The 22,389-nt window shown below is 51.4% G+C and overlaps 1 protein-coding gene across 1 annotated transcript in view; it reads left to right on the forward strand.

Annotated features, from left to right (window-relative positions):
* Positions 1 to 5,228: 5,228 nt before the first annotated feature.
* Positions 5,229 to 22,389, forward strand: part of eps8a (EGFR pathway substrate 8a, signaling adaptor) — a gene marked incomplete at its 3' end in the record, with an annotated part of 47,321 nt that continues 30,160 nt past the window's right edge. Inside the window, 6 exon segments of the mRNA XM_079263430.1 lie at positions 5,229 to 5,386; positions 5,458 to 5,607; positions 6,060 to 6,142; positions 6,220 to 6,356; positions 19,472 to 19,524; positions 19,718 to 19,844. Of these exon segments, the coding sequence (XP_079119556.1) occupies positions 5,261 to 5,386; positions 5,458 to 5,607; positions 6,060 to 6,142; positions 6,220 to 6,356; positions 19,472 to 19,524; positions 19,718 to 19,844 (676 nt within the window). The 5' untranslated portion in view covers positions 5,229 to 5,260.

The raw sequence follows: 22,389 nt of genomic DNA on the forward strand, positions 1-22,389 counted from the left end.
GAGTGTCCCGGAGGAAATGGTTCCAGTTTGTGGCGAACCCCCCAGAGTCTCCCCGAGGAAATGGTTCCAGTTTGCGGCAGACCACCCTGGAGTCTCACGAAAGAAATGGTTCCAGTTTGCCGTGGATCCCACGGAGTCTCCTGGAGTAAATGGTTCCAGTTTGCGACAGACCCACCCGGATTCTCCCAGAGGAAATGTTTGCAGTTTGCGGCAGATCCCCCTGGAGTCTCCCAGAGGAAATGGTTCCAGTTTGCGGCAGATCCCCCGGAGTCTCCTGGAGGAAATGGTTCCAGTTTGCGACAGACCCACCCGGATTCTCCCAGAGGAAATGGTTCCAGTTTGCGGCAGATCCCCCTGGAGTCTCCCAGAGGAAATGGTTCCAGTTTGCGGCAGATCCCCCGGAGTCTCCCAGAGGAAATGGTTCCAGTTTGCAGTGGACCCCCCGGAGTCTCCCAGAGGAAATGGTTCCAGTTTGCAGTGGACCCCCCCGGAGTCTCCCAGAGGAAATGGTTCCAGTTTGCAGTGGACCCCCCGGAGTCTCCCAGAGGAAATGGTTCCAGTTTGCAGTGGACCCCCTGGACTCTCCCGGAGGAAATGGTTCCAGTTTGCAGTGGACCTCCCGGACTCTCCCAAAGGAAAGGGTTCCAGTTTGTGGCGGACCCCCAGAGTCCCCCCGAGGAAATGGTTCCAGTTTGCAGTGGACCCCCCCGGAGTCTCCCAGAGGAAATGGTTCCAGTTTGCAGTGGACCCCCTGGACTCTCCCGGAGGAAATGGTTCCAGTTTGCAGTGGACCTCCCGGACTCTCCCAAAGGAAAGGGTTCCAGTTTGTGGCGGACCCCCAGAGTCCCCCCGAGGAAATGGTTCCAGTTTGCGGCAGACCCCCCCTGGAGTCTCACGGAGGAAATGGTTCCAGTTTGCTGTGAATGCCACGGAGTCTCCTGGAGGAAATGGTTCCAGTTTGCGACAGACCCACCCGGAGTTTCCCAGAGGAAATGGTTCCAGTTTGCAATGGACCCCCCGGACTCTCCCAGAGGAAATGGTTCCAGTTTTTGGCGGACCCCCCGGAGTGTCCCGGAGGAAATGGTTCCAGTTTGTGGCGAACCCCCCAGAGTCTCCCCGAGGAAATGGTTCCAGTTTGCGGCAGACCCCCCTGGAGTCTCCCGGAGGAAATGGTTCCAGTTTTTGGCGGATCCCCCGATGTCTCCCTGAGGAAATGGTTCCAGTTTGCGACGGACCCCCCAGAGTCTCCCAGAGGAAATGGTTCCAGTTCGCGGCGGACTCCCCTGAGTCTCCTGGAGGAAATGGTTTCAGTTTGCGGTGGAACCCCCCGTAGTCTCTGAGGAAATGGTTTCCGTTTGCGGCGGACCCCCCCCCGTAGTCTCCCCAAGGAAATGGTTCCAGTTTGCGGCAGACCCCCCCAGAGTCTCCGGCAGCAGAAGTTACACGTTGCAGCTCAGTTTCTCTCTAAGAAAAGCTGAAATAAAAGATTAATGAGCAGAAATCTGAGAAGTTCCATCATTCTCTCAGAAGATCCTGAAGCTCCGGTTTCACGGCGTGCTCATCTGGGTCTGATGTAGGATGTGGTCCTGCTGAAATCTGCAGGGTCTCCCCTGACCGAGACCTTGTCTGGACCGGAGCACAGTTGGGCTTAAAAAGGACATTTCTTCTTGAGTTCATGGTTTCTAGTCGAAAGAAGTGTTGGAAGATTCTATTTATCTCCTGGCCCCCTGCGTACAGAGATTCCTTGTGATTCTCTTAAGCTGGAGGTGATGGAAAATGAAAGTCGAGTTTTCCAGTCAGAAACATTTTCCTGTCCAGGTTGACTCGGCCCATCTGTTGCCACGACAACGTGGGGACGGTCAAACGGACGGTTTGCTGAGTTTTGGGAGAATGAAACGAATGCCAGGCGAGTCTCATCCGTCTCGCAGTTGTACGATGGAACCTGCAAAAAGCAACGGCGCTCTTTGTTGGTCCGTCCAATCAGATTTGGACGAATAAGTTTGTGGTTTCAATCGAAGCGACCCTTCTGACCCAGCGAAGGTCACATGACCTGTGCTGAGGTCAGTCGACTCGCTTCTGTTTTTAAATATGTCCTGTTGCCGTGGTTACAAGCAGGTGGCTGTAAAACCAAATTTTTTTCTGTTTCAGTGGCCACGAGTCTCCAGAACCTCCCAGAACCAAAGCCAAGTCCCGTGCCAAAGCCCTGTACGGTGAGTGGTTCTGGTGTCTGCTGCTGGACCCGGGTCCTGGTTGTAGTGTTTGCTGCTGGACCCGGGTCCTGGTTGTGGTGTCTGCTGCTGGACCCGGGTCCTGGTTGTGGTGTCTGCTGCTGGACCCGGTCCTGGTTGTGGTTGTTTATCCAGAATAAGTCAGCTGTTGTTTGTCAACAGGATCAGAGGAGATGTTCTTCCTGCGTTCATCTGCCAAACAGAAAAAGAAAAGTCAAAGTGAGCGAGACTGTGTGTTTGTGTGTTGGATTTAACATACAAGCTGCATCTTTGATCTTCTAGACTTTCTTTCAGCATGAATTATGTTTGTCTTAATTCTGATGTTCTGATAAGTCAGAAAATCACGTTTAGTTCCATTAGAGTCTGAAGGAGGTCCAGATGGTCCCGGTGAACCCTGAAGTCTCAGACCGGGTCTAGACCTGATGTCTGGTGACCATCACATGATCATCTTCTAATGATAGCCTACTCCTCTCTGATTTGATAACAGTCATAAGATTCTGTTTCTACTCACAATAAGAAAGTTTTAAATGTCACATTTATTAAAAAACTGATGATGATGATGATGATGATGAGGATGATAACGATGATGATGATGATGGTTGATCAGATCTTTGCAACCAGGTCTGCAGCTGCAGGTCCACAGAACTACATTCCTGAACCATATCTTACTAAAAATAATTTTATTTCACTAAGAATGATCCTGATTATACCCATCATTAATCAGATTACTGTAATCAGATAGGAAATGTTGTGTACTACAAATTCTAATCAACATTTTCCTGCCAATTATATGTACGGAGTGATGCAACTTCCTGTTGCTTTCGAAACAGGGGGTCATCTGACCTCTAAGCGCTAGCTGCTAATATGAAAGCCTGCAGTCTTAGCATTAGCTGCTAATATGAGAGCCTGCAGTCTTAGCATTAGCTGCTAATGTGAGAGCCTGCAGTCTTAGCATTAGCTGCTAATATGAGAGCCTGCGGTCTTAGCATTAGCTGCTAATATGAGGGCCTGCAGTCTTAGCATTAGCTGCTAATGTGTGAGCCTGCAGTCTTAGCATTAGCTGCTAATATGAGAGCCTGCAGTCTTAGCATTAGCTGCTAATGTGAGAGCCTGCTGTCTTAGCACTAGCTGTTAATGCGAGAGCCTGCTGTCTTAGCATTAGCTGCTAATGCGAGAGCCTGTGGTCTTAGCATTAGCTGCTAATGCGAGAGCCTGCGGTCTTAGCACTAGCTGCTAATGTGACAGCCCACGGTCTGAGCATTAGCTGCTAATATGACAGCCCGCGGTCGTAGCATTAGCTGCTAATGTGAAAGCCTGCAGTCTTAGCATTAGCTGCTAATGTGAGATTCTGCAGTTTTAGCATTAGCTGCTAATGTGAGAACCCGCGGTCTTAGCATTAGCCGCTAATATGAGAGCCCGCGCTCTTAACATTAGCTGCTAACGTGAGAGCCAGCAGTCTTAGCATTAGCTGCTAATGTGAGAGCCTGCTCATGTGAGAGCCTGCAGTCTTAGCGTTAGCTGCTAATGTGAGAGCCTGCTCATGTGAGAGCCTGCAGTCTTAGCGTTAGCTGCTAATGTGAGAGCCTGCTCATGTGAGAGCCTGCAGTCTTAGCGTTAGCTGCTAATGTGAGAGCCTGCTCATGTGAGAGCCTGCAGTCTTAGCGTTAGCTGCTAATGTGAGAGCCTGCTCATGTGAGAGCCTGCAGTCTTAGCGTTAGCTGCTAATGTGAAAGTTGGTAGTCAGCTGAGTGTTTTTTCGAGAAATCAAGGTGTTAATTTGAGTTCTCAATAAGATTATGCGGCCTACATGACTGGGATAATTTGATGCCAGATGATCAGAGGTTGGACAGTCATGTAAATAGACTGACAGGCAGCTTTCTTGGCCAATAGGAACATCAGAAGTTCATGTTCCGGTTTGATCCAGTTGATCACAACATATTAAACAGGAGATTAAACTGAAATTCTTATCAGTTCTTTGCTTCTAAAGAAAAAAGAATGTATAATTTCTTCAGGCTGCTGCTGGAGGACGTTTCTGGACACAATTGTGAAACAATGAACAGATTAAAGTCCAGCCATCTGTTGGATGAGCTGGTTCAGTCTGCAGCTGGAGAGGAAATGCAGACACGTTTGAAGTGTTTTTTCTTGGTTTCTTTTTCAATTTGTACGTATTGCTGGTTGTTTCTGTTAGTCTTCCTGCAGATGGAAGTTCTGTTTGTTCACGTTTAATGTGAAGAAAAAGGCCAAAGAAGCTGAAGGCCTTTAAAGGGTTAAAAATAAAGCACCAGTGTGTCTGTCAATCAGGTTCCCTGGATCTTATCAGCTGTTTCACATCAGCTGGACAAAAACCAATACAATTGATAAGAAAATGTGGAAAAAAAAGCTCTTTTTCTGTCTTCTTCTTCTATTCTTTTTCTTCTTCTGTCTTGTTCTTGTAACCTGACAATGTAAAAACCAACAGTAAAGAAATTATTTTAAAACATCGCATCACTTTTAGACCCAAATTAAAATATATACTTATTGAATTTAAGTGATTAAAATTTAATCTGATTGTTTCCTGTCACTTCTGTCCGATTAGCTTCTCTCTTTGAGATAACGCTACATTCAGATGTTTCCGTTCACCTGGAATCTGTTTAATCTTATTACCAAAATACCGGACATTAGCAGCTAATGCTAAGACCACATAGTCTAACATTAGCAGCTAATGCTAAGATGACACTGTATCACATTAGCAGCTAATGCTAAGACCGCATTGTATCACATTAGCAGTTAATGCTATGATCACATCGTATCACATTAGAAGTTAATGCTAAGATCCAGTGTATTTTTATAGAACTGAAATTCATCTTGTCTTCACCAGAACAAAGGAAACATTTCACCAGAACCAGCATCAACAGCCTGACGGACACGTCCCAGTACCATGTGGAGGTGAGTCCATCATCAGCCCTGTCCAGTTTTAGCTTCACGTTCCTAACCTGGAGAACCCGTTTCCCGAGCAGCACCTCACCACATTCCTGCTCGACCGGAAAGACGGGATGATCACGGTGGATGACGGCGTCCGACGTCTGCGCCTGCTGGACGCCAAAGGGAAGGTGTGGACGCAGGAGATGCTGCTGCAGGTGGAGGAGAAGACGGTCAGCCTCATCGACCTGGAGACCAAGGTGAGTCCGGACGCTGGATGTCTGGGTTTATTCGATTCTGACCTAAACCTGTCCCGACCCCTCTCTTCTAGAACGAGCTGGAGAACTTCCCCGTGGGGTCCATCCAGCACTGCCAGGCGGTGATGAACGCTTGCAGCTACGACTCCATCCTAGCTCTGGTCTGCAAGGAGTCCGGTCAGACCAAACCGGACCTGCACCTGTTTCAGTGTGACAACATAAAGGTAGACCGGTTCCAACACCGGGCGGAGAACAGGCTTTCAAATAGCAAAAGGTTCTGATGGTCCGGTTCAGTGGAACTTTGGTCCCATATGTTTGGTTTAACGAGTGTTTTTATGTTTTAACTCTTAATACTATGAAACAATGCTGTTGTCGGGTTTTAACCCGCCAGCAGGTCCACCGGCGGTTTCAGGGTTACCTCCAGAATTTATCACCAAGGAGAAAAATCTGAGTTGAAAACACACAAAAAGAAAAAAAAAAATGATAAAAGAAAGTTTATGGAAAAAGAAAAGAATGATTAGTGAGTTTTTCCTGTTGGGCTGAAAGCGGAGCGAGATGCTCCACATCTGGAGGACGCCACCCAGACAGCTGCTGAGGGACCAGATGTGTACTGAGTTTACCGTGTTTTCAGTGTTTTTTACCAGTTAGTGACATAATGGCGTGGTCTTTACGTTAGGCGACTTTGATCCACGCCGACATCGATAGTGCCATCGTTGACGCCAAAGGAGGAAAAATGAAGAAACGACCGGAGACTCTGAAGTAAGAGTGCTTCCTCCCACGCTGGACCTCTTTCTCAGGCCAGCAGCTGATTGACTGATCTGTTCGTCTGTCTGCAGGATGATCCTCAAGAGTGACGACATGATTCCACCTCCCCCTGCAGCCCCCGCCCCCGAACCGCCTGCATCAGCCAATCGGGTGGATCCAAAGGACCAAGCGGCAGCCTTGTCCATCTGGGCCAATGAGCAGCAAGACTGTGAGTGATGTCACAGAGAAATGGTGGCTGTTGGAGTGGGCGGGGTCCAATCAGCAAGCTCGGTGGTTAAAAGTGAAACCAAAACCTGCAGTTCCCCCCCTCATCCACTAGGGGCTCCAAAACAGCCAATCCACATAATGTCTTCGTTTCTCACATCTCCGTTAGCAGTAATTAGAAGTAATTTCATCTAGAAATTCAGCATAATTAAGGGCGTGTTCTTTTGATTGACAGGTACAGGATATCCTGCTGCAAGAAGGCAGGTTGCAGAACAACCGTGGTTTTAACCGAAAAACGGCATAACTTACCTAAAGCCTGCTTACCTCCGTTAGCTGGTTAGCTCCCGTTAGCTCCCTTTAGCTGGTTAGCTCCCGTTAGGTGGTTAGCTCCAGTTAGGTCCTTTTAGCTGGTTAGCTCCCTGTTAGCTCCCGTTAGCTGGTTAGCTCCCGTTAGGTCCTTTTAGCTGGTTAGCTCCCTGTTAGCTCCCTTTAGCTGGTTAGCTCTTGTTAGATGCAGTTAGCTGGTTAGCTCCCGTTAGCTCCTGTTAGCTCAGTAAGACGTATGAGTGATGTCACGGAGGCTCCGCCCATCGTTTCTATGCAGCCTATAGTGGAGTTTGACTAGAACTGATTTTTATGTGCTGAAAATCATTTTTAGTTTATTTTAAAGCTTTAGAAATATTTAAAATAATTAAAAACTCCTGGCCATTATTTTTTCATTTAACTCATTTGTGTTTTTGTCTTATTCACTCATTTAAGTGAAAACGTCAAATGTTTTTTCGCTCATATTTTGTTTTATATAACTTAGTAAATGAATGATAACACAGATGATCCTGCATCTGGTGGATATGAGGATGAGTCATGAACTGGATGTTGCAGACCACATAACATTTCCACCAAACGGAGAGTTGCTCATCGATCAGAGCCTCTAGAGACAACATGTCACTGTGTCTCATAAATACTAGGAGACAGTGAAGGAAGCGGTGATGGAGGCAGTGAAGGAGGCGGTGAAGGAGACAGTGAAGGAAGCGGTGATGGAGGCAGTGAAGGAGGCGGTGAAGGAGACAGTGAAGGAAGCGGTGATGGAGGCAGTGAAGGAGGCAGTGAAGGAAACGGTGAAGGAAACGGTGAAGGAGGCAGTGAAGGAGACAGTGAAGGAAGCGGTGAAGGAGGCAGTGAAGGAAACTGTGAAGGAGGCAGTGAAGGAGGCAGTGAAGGAAACGGTGAAGGAGGCAGTGAAGGAGACAGTGAAGGAAGCGGTGAAGGAGGCAGTGAAGGAAACTGTGAAGGAGGCAGTGAAGGAGGCAGTGAAGCAAACTGTGAAGGAGGCAGTGAAGGAGGCAGTGAAGGAAACGGAGAAGGAGGCAGTGAAGGAAGCGGTGAAGGAGGCAGTGAAGGAAACTGTGAAGGAGGCAGTGAAGGAAACGGTGAAGGAGGCAGTGAAAGAGGCAGTGAAGGAAACGGTGAAGGAGGCAGTGAAGGAAACGGTGAAGGAGGCAGTGAAGGAAACGGTGAAGGAGACAGTGAAGGAAGCGGTGAAGGAGACGGTGAAGGAGACGGTGAAGGAAGCGGTGAAGGAGACAGTGAAGGAAGCGGTGAAGGAGGCAGTGAAGGAAACTGTGAAGGAGGCAGTGAAGGAAACGGTGAAGGAAACGGTGAAGGAGGCAGTGAAGGAGGCAGTGAAGGAAACGGAGAAGGAGGCAGTGAAGGAAGCGGTGAAGGAGGCAGTGAAGGAAACTGTGAAGGAGGCAGTGAAGGAAACGGTGAAGGAAACGGTGAAGGAGGCAGTGAAGGAAACAGTGAAGGAAACGGTGAAGGAGGCAGTGAAGGAGACGGTGAAGGAGACGGTGAAGGAGACGGTGAAGGAAGCGGTGAAGGAGACAGTGAAGGAGACAGTAAAGGAAGCGGTGAAGGAGACGGTGAAGGAGACGGTGAAGGAAGCGGTGATGGAGGCAGTGAAGGAGGCAGTGAAGGAGACAGTGAAGGAAACGGTGAAGGAGGCAGTGAAGGAAGCGGTGAAGGAAGCGGTGAAGGAGGCAGTGAAGGAAACTGTGAAGGAGGCAGTGAAGGAGGCAGTGAAGGAAACGGTGAAGGAGGCAGTGAAGGAAGCGGTGAAGGAGGCAGTGAAGGAAACTGTGAAGGAGGCAGTGAAGGAGGCAGTGAAGCAAACTGTGAAGGAGGCAGTGAAGGAGGCAGTGAAGGAAACGGAGAAGGAGGCAGTGAAGGAAGCGGTGAAGGAGGCAGTGAAGGAAACTGTGAAGGAGGCAGTGAAGGAAACGGTGAAGGAGGCAGTGAAAGAGGCAGTGAAGGAAACGGTGAAGGAAACGGTGAAGGAGGCAGTGAAGGAAACGGTGAAGGAGGCAGTGAAGGAAACGGTGAAGGAGACAGTGAAGGAAGCGGTGAAGGAGACGGTGAAGGAAGCGGTGAAGGAGACAGTGAAGGAAGCGGTGAAGGAGGCAGTGAAGGAAACTGTGAAGGAGGCAGTGAAGGAAACGGTGAAGGAAACGGTGAAGGAGGCAGTGAAGGAGGCAGTGAAGGAAATGGAGAAGGAGGCAGTGAAGGAAGCGGTGAAGGAGGCAGTGAAGGAAACTGTGAAGGAGGCAGTGAAGGAAACGGTGAAGGAGGCAGTGAAGGAAACGGTGAAGGAGGCAGTGAAGGAAACGGTGAAGGAGGCAGTGAAGGAGACAGTGAAGGAAACAGTGAAGGAGGCAGTGAAGGAGACAGTGAAGGAAGCGGTGAAGGAGACGGTGAAGGAGACGGTGAAGGAAGCGGTGAAGGAGACAGTGAAGGAGACAGTGAAGGAAGCGGTGAAGGAGACGGTGAAGGAGACAGTGAAGGAAACGGTAAAGGAGACGGTGAAGGAGACAGTGAAGAAGACGGTGAAGGAGACAGTGAAGAAAACGGTGAAGGAGACAGTGAAGGAAGCGGTGAAGGAGACGGTGAAGGAGACAGTGAAGGAAACGGTAAAGGAGACGGTGAAGGAGACAGTGAAGAAGACGGTGAAGGAGACAGTGAAGAAAACGGTGAAGGAGACAGTGAAGGAAGCGGTGAAGGAGACAGTGAAGGAAACGGTGAAGGAGACAGTGAAGGAGACAGTGAAGAAAACGGTGAAGGAGGCAGTGAAGGAGACAGTGAAGGAAGCGGTGAAGGAGGCAGTGAAGGAAACTGTGAAGGAGGCAGTGAAGGAGGCAGTGAAGCAAACTGTGAAGGAGGCAGTGAAGGAGGCAGTGAAGGAAACGGAGAAGGAGGCAGTGAAGGAGACAGTGAAGGAAGCGGTGAAGGAGGCAGTGAAGGAAACTGAAGGAGGCAGTGAAGGAAACGGTGAAGGAGGCAGTGAAGGAAACGGTGAAGGAGGCAGTGAAGGAAACGGTGAAGGAGGCAGTGAAGGAAACGGTAAAGGAGACGGTGAAAGAGACAGTGAAGAAGACGGTGAAGGAGACAGTGAAGAAAACGGTGAAGGAGACAGTGAAGGAAGCGGTGAAGGAGACGGTGAAGGAGACAGTGAAGGAAACGGTGAAGGAGACAGTGAAGGAAGCGGTGAAGGAGACGGTGAAGGAGACAGTGAAGAAAACGGTGAAGGAGACAGTGAAGAAAACGGTGAAGGAGACAGTGAAGGAAACGGTGAGGGAGACGGTGAAGGAGACAGTGAAGGAGACAGTGAAGGAAGCGGTGAAGGAGACGGTGAAGGAGACAGTGAAGGAAACGGTAAAGGAGACGGTGAAGGAGACAGTGAAGGAGACGGTGAAGGAAGCGGTGGAGGAGACAGTGAAGGAAACGGTGAAGGAGACGGTGAAGGAGACAGTGAAGGAAACGGTGAAGGAGACAGTGAAGGAAACGGTGAAGGAGGCAGTGAAGGAGACAGTGAAGGAGGCAGTGAAGGAAACAGTGAAGGAGACAGTGAAGGAGACAGTGAAGGAGGCGGTGAAGGAGACAGTGAAGTAGACAGTGAAGGAAGCGGTGAAGGAGACGGTCAAGGAGACAGTGAAGGAGGCAGTGAAGGAGACAGTGAAGCAGGCAGTGAAGGAAACGGTGAAGGAGACAGTGAAGGAAACGGTGAAGGAGACAGTGAAGGAGACATGAAAGAAGCGGTGAAGGAGACGGTGAAGGAAGCGGTGAAGGAGGCAGTGAAGGAAACGGTGAAGGAGGCAGTGAAGGAGACAGTGAAGCAGGCAGTGAAGGAAACGGTGAAGGAGACAGTGAAGGAAACGGTGTAGGAGGCAGTGAAGGAGACATGAAAGAAGCGGTGAAGGAGACGGTGAAGGAAGCGGTGAAGGAGGCAGTGAAGGAAACGGTGAAGGAGGCAGTGAAGGAGACAGTGAAGGAGACAGTGAAGAAAACGGTGAAGGAGACGGTGAAGGAAGCGGTAAAGGAGACGGTGAAGGAGACAGTGAAGGAGACGGTGAAGCAGGCAGTGAAGGAGGCAGTGAAGGAGACAGTGAAGGAGACGGTGAAGGAGGCAGTGAAGGAGACAGTGAAGGAAACGGTGAAGGAGACAGTGAAGGAAGCGGTGAAGGAGACGGTGAAGGAGGCAGTGAAGGAGGCAGTGAAGGAGACAGTGAAGGAGACAGTGAAGGAAACGGTGAAGGAGGCAGTGAAGGAGACAGTGAAGGAGGCAGTGAAGGAGGCAGTGAAGGAGGCAGTGAAGGAAGCAGTGAAGGAAACAGTGAAGGACGCGGTGAAGGAGACAGTGAAGGAAACGGTGAAGGAGGCAGTGAAGGAGACAGTGAAGGAAACGGTGAAGGAGGCAGTGAAGGAGACAGTGAAGGAAACGGTGAAGGAGACAGTGAAGGAGACAGTGAAGGAAACGGTGAAGGAGGCAGTGAAGGAAACGGTGAAGGAGAAAGTGAAGGAAACGGTGAAGGAGACAGTGAAGGAGACAGTGAAGGAAACGGTGAAGGAGACAGTGAAGGAGACAGTGAAGGAAACGGTGAAGGAGGCAGTGAAGGAGACAGTGAAGGAGACAGTGAAGGAAACGGTGAAGGAGACAGTGAAGGAAACAGTGAAGGAAACGGTGAAGGAGGCAGTGAAGGAAGCGGTGAAGGAGACGGTGAAGGAAGCGGGGAAGGAGGCAGTGAAGGAAACGGTGAAGGAGGCAGTGAAGGAGGCAGTGAAGGAGACAGTGAAGGAGACAGTCAAGAAAACGGTGAAGGAAGCGGTAAAGGAGACAGTGAAGGAGACGGTGAAGCAGGCAGTGAAGGAAACGGTGAAGGAGGCAGTGAAGGAAACGGTGAAGGAGGCAGTGAAGGAAACGGTGAAGGAGGCAGTGAAGGAGACAGTGAAGGAAACAGTGAAGGAGACGGTGAAGGAGGCAGTGAAGGAGACAGTGAAGGAGACAGTGAAGGAAACGGTGAAGGAGGCAGTGAAGGAGACAGTGAAGGAGGCAGTGAAGGAGGCAGTGAAGGAAGCAGTGAAGGAAACAGTGAAGGACGCGGTGAAGGAGACAGTGAAGGAAACGGTGAAGGAGGCAGTGAAGGAGACAGTGAAGGAAACGGTGAAGGAGGCAGTGAAGGAGACAGTGAAGGAAACGGTGAAGGAGACAGTGAAGGAAACAGTGAAGGAAACGGTGAAGGAGGCAGTGAAGGAAACGGTGAAGGAGACAGTGAAGGAAACGGTGAAGGAGACAGTGAAGGAAACGGTGAAGGAGACAGTGAAGGAGACAGTGAAGGAAACGGTGAAGGAGACAGTGAAGGAAACGGTGAAGGAGGCAGTGAAGGAGACAGTGAAGGAAACGGTGAAGGAGGCAGTGAAGGAGACAGTGAAGGAGACAGTGAAGGAGGCAGTGAAGGAAGCAGTGAAGGAAACAGTGAAGGACGCGGTGAAGGAGACAGTGAAGGAGGCGGTGAAGGAGGCAGTGAAGGAAACAGTTAAGGACGCGGTGAAGGAGACAGTGAAGGAGACAGTGAAGGAGGCGGTGAAGGAGACAGTGAAGTAGACAGTGATGGAAGCGGTGAAGGAGACGGTGAAGGAGACAGTGAAGGAGGCAGTGAAGGAGACAGTGAAGCAGGCAGTGAAGGTGACAGTGAAGGAAACGGTGAAGGAGACAGTGAAGGAGACAGTGAAGGAGACAGTGAAGGAAACGGTGAAGGAGGCAGTGAAGGAGACAGTGAAGGAAGCGGTGAAGGAGACGGTAAAGGAAGCGGTGAAGGAGACGGTGAAGGAGACGGTGAAGGAAGCGGTGAAGGAGGCAGTGAAGGAAACTGTGAAGGAGGCAGTGAAGGAGGCAGTGAAGGAGGCAGTGAAGGAAACGGTGAAGGAGGCAGTGAAAGAGGCAGTGAAGGAAACGGTGAAGGAGGCAGTGAAGGAAACGGTGAAGGAGGCAGTGAAGGAAACGGTGAAGGTGACAGTGAAGGAGACAGTGAAGGAAACGGTGAAGGAGGCAGTGAAGGAGACAGTGAAGGAAACGGTGAAGGAGACGGTGAAGGAGACAGTGAAGGAAGCGGTGAAAGAGACGGTGAAGGAGACAGTGAAGGAAGCGGTGAAGGAGGCAGTGAAGGAAACTGTGAAGGAGGCAGTGAAGGAGGCAGTGAAGCAAACTGTGAAGGAGGCAGTGAAGGAGGCAGTGAAGGAAACGGAGAAGGAGGCAGTGAAGGAGACAGTGAAGGAAGCGGTGAAGGAGGCAGTGAAGGAAACTGAAGGAGGCAGTGAAGGAAACGGTGAAGGAGGCAGTGAAGGAAACGGTGAAGGAGGCAGTGAAGGAAACGGTGAAGGAGGCAGTGAAGGAAACGGTAAAGGAGACGGTGAAAGAGACAGTGAAGAAGACGGTGAAGGAGACAGTGAAGAAAACGGTGAAGGAGACAGTGAAGGAAGCGGTGAAGGAGACGGTGAAGGAGACAGTGAAGGAAACGGTGAAGGAGACAGTGAAGGAAGCGGTGAAGGAGACGGTGAAGGAGACAGTGAAGAAAACGGTGAAGGAGACAGTGAAGAAAACGGTGAAGGAGACAGTGAAGGAAACGGTGAGGGAGACGGTGAAGGAGACAGTGAAGGAGACAGTGAAGGAAGCGGTGAAGGAGACGGTGAAGGAGACAGTGAAGGAAATGGTAAAGGAGACGGTGAAGGAGACAGTGAAGGAGACGGTGAAGGAAGCGGTGGAGGAGACAGTGAAGGAAACGGTGAAGGAGACGGTGAAGGAGACAGTGAAGGAAACGGTGAAGGAGACAGTGAAGGAAACGGTGAAGGAGGCAGTGAAGGAGACAGTGAAGGAGGCAGTGAAGGAAACAGTGAAGGAGACAGTGAAGGAGACAGTGAAGGAGGCGGTGAAGGAGACAGTGAAGTAGACAGTGAAGGAAGCGGTGAAGGAGACGGTCAAGGAGACAGTGAAGGAGGCAGTGAAGGAGACAGTGAAGCAGGCAGTGAAGGAAACGGTGAAGGAGACAGTGAAGGAAACGGTGAAGGAGACAGTGAAGGAGACATGAAAGAAGCGGTGAAGGAGACGGTGAAGGAAGCGGTGAAGGAGGCAGTGAAGGAAACGGTGAAGGAGGCAGTGAAGGAGACAGTGAAGCAGGCAGTGAAGGAAACGGTGAAGGAGACAGTGAAGGAAACGGTGTAGGAGGCAGTGAAGGAGACATGAAAGAAGCGGTGAAGGAGACGGTGAAGGAAGCGGTGAAGGAGGCAGTGAAGGAAACGGTGAAGGAGGCAGTGAAGGAGACAGTGAAGAAAACGGTGAAGGAGACGGTGAAGGAAGCGGTAAAGGAGACGGTGAAGGAGACAGTGAAGGAGACGGTGAAGCAGGCAGTGAAGGAGGCAGTGAAGGAGACAGTGAAGGAGACGGTGAAGGAGGCAGTGAAGGAGACAGTGAAGGAAACGGTGAAGGAGACAGTGAAGGAAGCGGTGAAGGAGACGGTGAAGGAGGCAGTGAAGGAGGCAGTGAAGGAGGCAGTGAAGGAGACAGTGAAGGAGACAGTGAAGGAAACGGTGAAGGAGGCAGTGAAGGAGGCAGTGAAGGAGGCAGTGAAGGAGGCAGTGAAGGAGGCAGTGAAGGAAGCAGTGAAGGAAACAGTGAAGGACGCGGTGAAGGAGACAGTGAAGGAAACGGTGAAGGAGGCAGTGAAGGAGACAGTGAAGGAAACGGTGAAGGAGGCAGTGAAGGAGACAGTGAAGGAAACGGTGAAGGAGACAGTGAAGGAGACAGTGAAGGAAACGGTGAAGGAGGCAGTGAAGGAAACGGTGAAGGAGAAAGTGAAGGAAACGGTGAAGGAGACAGTGAAGGAGACAGTGAAGGAAACGGTGAAGGAGACAGTGAAGGAGACAGTGAAGGAAACGGTGAAGGAGGCAGTGAAGGAGACAGTGAAGGAGACAGTGAAGGAAACGGTGAAGGAGACAGTGAAGGAAACAGTGAAGGAAACGGTGAAGGAGGCAGTGAAGGAAGCGGTGAAGGAGACGGTGAAGGAAGCGGTGAAGGAGGCAGTGAAGGAAACGGTGAAGGAGGCAGTGAAGGAGGCAGTGAAGGAGACAGTGAAGGAGACAGTCAAGAAAACGGTGAAGGAAGCGGTAAAGGAGACAGTGAAGGAGACGGTGAAGCAGGCAGTGAAGGAGGCAGTGAAGGAGACAGTGAAGGAGACGGTGAAGGAGGCAGTGAAGGAGACAGTGAAGGAAACGGTGAAGGAGACAGTGAAGGAAGCGGTGAAGGAGACGGTGAAGGAGGCAGTGAAGGAGGCAGTGAAGGAGACAGTGAAGGAGACAGTGAAGGAAACGGTGAAGGAGGCAGTGAAGGAGACAGTGAAGGAGGCAGTGAAGGAGGCAGTGAAGGAAGCAGTGAAGGAAACAGTGAAGGACGCGGTGAAGGAGACAGTGAAGGAAACGGTGAAGGAGGCAGTGAAGGAGACAGTGAAGGAAACGGTGAAGGAGGCAGTGAAGGAGACAGTGAAGGAAACGGTGAAGGAGACAGTGAAGGAAACAGTGAAGGAAACGGTGAAGGAGGCAGTGAAGGAAACGGTGAAGGAGACAGTGAAGGAAACGGTGAAGGAGACAGTGAAGGAAACGGTGAAGGAGACAGTGAAGGAGACAGTGAAGGAAACGGTGAAGGAGACAGTGAAGGAAACGGTGAAGGAGGCAGTGAAGGAGACAGTGAAGGAAACGGTGAAGGAGGCAGTGAAGGAGACAGTGAAGGAGACAGTGAAGGAGGCAGTGAAGGAAGCAGTGAAGGAAACAGTGAAGGACGCGGTGAAGGAGACAGTGAAGGAGGCGGTGAAGGAGGCAGTGAAGGAAACAGTTAAGGACGCGGTGAAGGAGACAGTGAAGGAGACAGTGAAGGAGGCGGTGAAGGAGACAGTGAAGTAGACAGTGATGGAAGCGGTGAAGGAGACGGTGAAGGAGACAGTGAAGGAGACAGTGAAGGAGACAGTGAAGTAGACAGTGATGGAAGCGGTGAAGGAGACGGTGAAGCAGGCAGTGAAGGAGACAGTGAAGGAGGCAGTGAAGGAGACAGTGAAGCAGGCAGTGAAGGAGACAGTGAAGGAAACGGTGAAGGAGACAGTGAAGGAGACAGTGAAGGAGACAGTGAAGGAAACGGTGAAGGAGGCAGTGAAGGAGACAGTGAAGGAAGCGGTGAAGGAGACGGTAAAGGAAGCGGTGAAGGAGACGGTGAAGGAGACGGTGAAGGAAGCGGTGAAGGAGGCAGTGAAGGAAACTGTGAAGGAGGCAGTGAAGGAGGCAGTGAAGGAGGCAGTGAAGGAAACGGTGAAGGAGGCAGTGAAAGAGGCAGTGAAGGAAACGGTGAAGGAGGCAGTGAAGGAAACGGTGAAGGAGGCAGTGAAGGAAACGGTGAAGGTGACAGTGAAGGAGACAGTGAAGGAAACGGTGAAGGAGGCAGTGAAGGAGACAGTGAAGGAAACGGTGAAGGAGACGGTGAAGGAGACAGTGAAGGAAGCGGTGAAAGAGACGGTGAAGGAGACAGTGAAGGAAGCGGTGAAGGAAGCGGTGAAAGAGACGGTGAAGGAGGCAGTGAAGGAAACGGTGAAGGAGGCAGTGAAGGAGGCAGTGAAGGAGACAGTGAAGGAAGCGGTGAAGGAGACAGTGAAGGAGGCAGTGAAGGAAACGGTGAAGGAGGCAGTGAAGGAGGCAGTGAAGGAGACAGTGAAGGAAACGGTGAAGGAGACGGTGAAGAAAACGGTGAAGGAGACAGTGAATGAAACGGTGAAGGAGACGGTGAAGGAGACAGTGAAGAAAACGGTGAAGGAGACAGTGAAGGAAACGGTGAAGGAGACAGTGAAGGAAACGGTGAAGGAGACAGTGAAGCAGGCAGTGAAGAAAACGGTGAAGGAGACAGTGAATGAAACGGTGAAGGAGACGGTGAAGGAGACAGTGAAGAAAACGGTGAAGGAGACAGTGAAGGAAACAGTGAAAGAGACAGTGAAGAAAACGGTGAAGGAGACAGTGAAGGAAACGGTGAAGGAGGCAGTGAAGGAGACAGTGAAGGAAGCGGTGAAGGAGACGGTGAAGAAAACGGTGAAGGAGACAGTGAAGGAGGCAGTGAAGGAGGCAGTGAAGGAGGCGGTGAAGGAGGCAGTGAAGGAGGCAGTGAAGGAAACAGTTAAGGAGACAGTGAAGGAGACAGTGAAGGAGGCGGTGAAGGAGGCGGTGAAGGAGGCAGTGAAGGAGGCAGTGAAGGAAACAGTTAAGGACTCGGTGAAGGTGACAGTGAAGGAGGCGGTGAAGGAGACAGTGAAGGAGACAGTGAAGGAAGCGGTGGAGGAGACAGTGAAGGAGGCAGTGAAGGAGACAGTGAAGCAGGCAGTGAAGCAGACAGTGAAGGAAACGGTGAAGGAAACGGTGAAGGAGACAGTGAAGAAAACGGTGAAGGAGACAGTGAAGAAAACGGTGAAGGAGACAGTGAAGGAAACGGTGAAGGAGGCAGTGAAGGAGACAGTAAAGGAGACAGTGAAGGAGACAGTGAAGGAGACAGTGAAGGAGGCAGTGAAGGAGACAGTGAAGGAAGCGGTGAAGGAGGCAGTGAAGGAGACAGTGAAGAAAACGGTGAAGGAGACAGTGAAGGAGACAGTGAAGAAAACGGTGAAGCAGGCAGTGAAGGAGACAGTGAAGGAGACAGTGAAGGAAGCGGTGAAGGAGACGGTGAAGGAGGTAGTGAAGGAGGCAGTGAAGGAGACAGTGAAGGAGACAGTGAAGCAGGCAGTGAAGGAGACAGTGAAGGAAACGGTGAAGGAGGCAGTGAAGGAGACAGTGAAGGAAGCGGTGAAGGAGACAGTGAAGAAAACGGTGAAGGAGGCAGTGAAGGAGACAGTGAAGCAGGCAGTGAAGGAAGCGGTGAAGGAGACGGTGAAGGAGACAGTGAAGGAAACGGTGAAGGAGACAGTGAAGGAGACAGTGAAGGATACGGTGAAGGAGGCAGTGAAGGAGACAGTGAAGGAAACGGTGAAGGAGACAGTGAAGGAAACGGTGAAGGAGACAGTGAAGGAGACAGTGAAGGAAACGGTGAAGGAAACGGTGAAGGAGACAGTGAAGGAAACGGTGAAGGAGACAGTGAAGGAGACAGTGAAGAAAACGGTGAAGGAGACAGTGAAGGAAACGGTGAAGGAGACAGTGAAGGAAACGGTGAAGGAGACAGTGAAGGAAACGGTGAAGGAGGCAGTGAAGGAGACAGTGAAGGAAGCGGTGAAGGAGACGGTGAAGGAGACAGTGAAGGAGACGGTGAAGGAGACGGTGAAGGAGACAGTGAAGGAAACGGTGAAGGAGACAGTGAAGGAGACAGTGAAGGAAACCTTGAAGGAGACAGTGAAGGAAACGGTGAAGGAGACAGTGAAGGAAACGGTGAAGGAAACGGTGAAGGAGACAGTGAAGGACACGGTGAAGGAGACAGTGAAGGAGACAGTGAAGGAAACGGTGAAGGAGGCAGTGAAGGAGACAGTGAAGGAAACGGTGAAGGAGACAGTGAAGGAAACGGTGAAGGAGGCAGTGAAGGAGACAGTGAAGGAAACGGTGAAGGAGACAGTGAAGGAAGCGGTGAAGGAGACAGTGAAGGAAACGGTGAAGGAGACAGTGAAGGAGACAGTGAAGGAAACGGTGAAGGAGGCAGTGAAGGAAACGGTGAAGGAAGCGGTGAAGGAGACAGTGAAGGAAACGGTGAAGGAGACAGTGAAGGAGACAGTGAAGGAAACGGTGAAGGAGGCAGTGAAGGAGACAGTGAAGGAAACGGTGAAGGAGACAGTGAAGGAAAATGTGAAGGAGGCAGTGAAGGAAACGGTGAAGGAGGCAGTGAAGGAGACGGTGAAGGAGGCAGTGAAGGAAACGGTGAAGGAGGCAGTGAAGGAGACAGTGAAGGAGACAGTGAAGGAAACGGTGAAGGAGACAGTGAAGGAGACAGTGAAGAAAACGGTGAAGGAGACAGTGAAGGAAACGGTGAAGGAGGCAGTGAAGGAGACGGTGAAGGAGGCAGTGAAGGAAACGGTGAAGGAGGCAGTGAAGGAGACAGTGAAGGAGACAGTGAAGCAGGCAGTGAAGGAGACAGTGAAGGAAACGGTGAAGGAGGCAGTGAAGGAGACAGTGAAGGAAGCGGTGAAGGAGACAGTGAAGGAAACGGTGAAGGAGACAGTGAAGGAAACGGTGAAGGAGGCAGTGAAGGAGACAGTGAAGGAAACGGTGAAGGAGACAGTGAAGGAAACGGTGAAGGAGACAGTGAAGGAGACAGTGAAGAAAACGGTGAAGGAGACAGTGAAGGAAACGGTGAAGGAGACAGTGAAGGAGGCAGTGAAGGAAACAGTGAAGGAGGCGGTGAAGGAGACAGTGAAGGAGGCGGTGAAGGAGACAGTGAAGGAGACAGTGAAGGAAGCGGTGGAGGAGACGGTGAAGGAGGCAGTGAAGGAGACAGTGAAGGAAACGGTGAAGGAGACAGTGAAGGAGGCAGTGAAGGAAACAGTGAAGGAGGCGGTGAAGGAGACAGTGAAGGAGGCGGTGAAGGAGACAGTGAAGGAGACAGTGAAGGAAGCGGTGGAGGAGACGGTGAAGGAGGCAGTGAAGGAGACAGTGAAGGAAGCGATGAAGGAGACAGTGAAGGAAACAGTGAAGGACGCGGTGAAGGAGACAGTGAAGGAGGCGGTGAAGGAGACTGCGTTAATCTTTCAGCTGAAAGGAAATATTTGTCCGACGTAATGGGACGTTGTGTTGCAGACGAGTGGCGGGACAACGTGGACGTGGCGGCGACGCGAGTGGACCGGGACGTGGTGAGTCTGGGTAGATCTGGGAGCAGCTGGAGGTTGATTCTGACCAACAATAGACGGGAGATTTAAGCAGATTGGAGGCGGTTTGATTTAAATATAATCAGAGGCTTTGGAAGAAAATCTGCTTATGTAACTATGTTCAGCTTTAATCAGGAACGGCTCCGTCAGGATGACTCTGGCTCCTCTGGTCTTTCAGCAAATCCTGAACCACATCCTGGACGACATCGAGTTTTTTGTCACCAAACTGCAGAAAGCTGCTGAGGCGTTTAACGAACTGTCCAGGAGGAAAAGAGCCAAGAAAGGCAAGAAGAAAGGACCGGGAGGTGTGTACGGAAACACAACAGGGACAAAAAAAAAGAGTGAATTCTAGTGGAGCTGGAAGTCCGGACGAGGGTTATGGTCACAGAAAAACCTCAGAGTTCTGACTTTTCTATCTTCTCTTAGGAAGAACCTTTCCATTTCTGGTAAAAGTCAGAATTCTGATTTTTCCTTTTAACAGTCCAGCGAACGTCAGGGATGCAGGAAAGATGGATGAAATACGAGTCATGTCAGAAAGATTTAAAAAGAAATGCACACATATAAATGCTTCAATACAAACAGGAACAAGACTAGTTTATATGATTCCATAAGTTACTTTTATTTAGTTTATCTTTATTTTTGGCAAAAAAGCAATAAATAAATAAATTAATCAAAATAAGTTTAGAACATCTGAACGGCAGCGTGCTGATGGTTCTTATTCACAATATGGACAAAATATAATTTCTCCACATTTTTATATTTGTATTCAGCTTTTTCTGACTAAAATGAAATTATTTATTAAATTAATAATAAATAATGAATAAATCAGCTGTAGATCGTGTGCAAGTTGTAGATTTTTTCCTGTTTCTGCTTTTTTATTTATTTATTCTTTCATCATTTCTTACTGTTTTATGATTTTACTTCTTTTCTTCCATATTTAATGTTTTTGTTTCGTATTTTCCCTCCATTTCTGACGGTTGTGTTTCTCGTCTCCACCTCGTCTCCTTGTCACCGGTGTCCACCCCGTCTCCACCCCGTTTCCACCTCGTCTCCTTGTGGCCGGCGTCCACCCCGTCTCCACCTCGTCTCCTTGTGGCCGGCGTCCACCCCGTCTCCACCTCGTCTCCTTGTGGCCGGCGTCCACCCCGTCTCCACCTCGTCTCCTTGTGGCCGGCGTCCACCCCGTTTCCACCCCGTCTCCTTGTGGCCGGCGTCCACCCCGTCTCCACCCCGTCTCCACCTTGTCTCCTTGTGGCCGGCGTCCATCCCGTCTCCACCTCGTCTCCTTGTGGCCGGTGTCCACCCTGTCTCCACCCCGTCTCCACCCCGTCTCCACCTCGTCTCCTTGTGGCTGGTGCCACCCTGTCTCCACCCTGTTTCCACCTCGTCTCCTTGTGGCCGGTGTCCACCCTGTCCCCACCTCGTCTCCTTGTGGCCCGTGTCCACCCTGTCTCCACCCCGTCTCCACCTCGTCTCCTTGTGGCCGGTGTCCACCCTGTCTCCACCCTGTTTCCACCTCGTCTCCTTGTGGCCGGTGTCCACCCTGTCCCCACCTCGTCTCCTTGTGGCCGGTGTCCACCCTGTCTCCACCCTGTTTCCACCTTGTCTCCTTGTGGCCGGTGTCCACCCTGTCTCCACCCTGTTTCCACCTCGTCTCCTTGTGGCCGGTCTCCACCCTGTCTCCACCCTGTTTCCACCTCGTCTCCTTGTGGCCGGTCTCCACCCTGTCTCCACCCTGTTTCCACCTCGTCTCCTTGTGGCCGGTGTCCACCCCGTCTCCACCTCGTCTCCTTGTGGCCGGTGTCCACCCCGTCTCCACCCTGTCTCCACCTCGTCTCCTTGTGGCCGGCGTCCACCCCGTTTCCACCTCGTCTCCTTGTGGCCGGCGTCCACCCCGTCTCCACCTCGTCTCCTTGTGGCCGGTGTCCACCCTGTCTCCACCCTGTTTCCACCTCGTCTCCTTGTGGCCGGTCTCCACCCTGTCTCCACCCTGTTTCCACCTCGTCTCCTTGTGGCCGGTGTCCACCCCGTCTCCACCTCGTCTCCTTGTGGCCGGTGTCCACCTCGTCTCCACCCTGTTTCCACCTCGTCTCCTTGTGGCCGGTGTCCACCTCGTCTCCTTGTGGCCGGTCCACCCCGTCTCCACCCTGTTTCCACCTCGTCTCCTTGTGGCCGGTGTCCACCTCGTCTCCTTGTGGCCGGTCCACCCCGTCTCCACCCTGTTTCCACCTCGTCTCCTTGTGGCCGGTGTCCACCCCGTCTCCACCCTGTACCCACCTCGTCTCCTTGTGGCCGGTGTCCACCCCGTCTCCACCTCGTCTCCTTGTGGCCGGTGTCCACCCCGTCTCCACCCTGTTTCCACCTCGTCTCCTTGTGGCCGGTCCACCCCGTCTCCACCCTGTTTCCACCTCGTCTCCTTGTGGCCGGTGTCCACCCCGTCTCCACCCTGTACCCACCTCGTCTCCTTGTGGCCGGTGTCCACCCCGTCTCCACCTCGTCTCCTTGTGGCCGGTGTCCACCTCGTCTCCTTGTGGCCGGTCCACCCTGTCTCCACCCTGTTTCCACCTCGTCTCCTTGTGGCCGGTCTCCACCCTGTCTCCACCCTGTTTCCACCTCGTCTCCTTGTGGCCGGTGTCCACCCCGTCTCCACCTCGTCTCCTTGTGGCCGGTGTCCACCTCGTCTCCACCCTGTTTCCACCTCGTCTCCTTGTGGCCGGTGTCCACCTCGTCTCCTTGTGGCCGGTCCACCCCGTCTCCACCCTGTTTCCACCTCGTCTCCTTGTGGCCGGTGTCCACCTCGTCTCCTTGTGGCCGGTCCACCCCGTCTCCACCCTGTTTCCACCTCGTCTC

Source organism: Telmatherina bonti (genome assembly GCF_933228915.1).
Source record: "Telmatherina bonti genome assembly, chromosome: 23".
NCBI lineage: Eukaryota > Metazoa > Chordata > Actinopteri > Atheriniformes > Telmatherinidae > Telmatherina > Telmatherina bonti.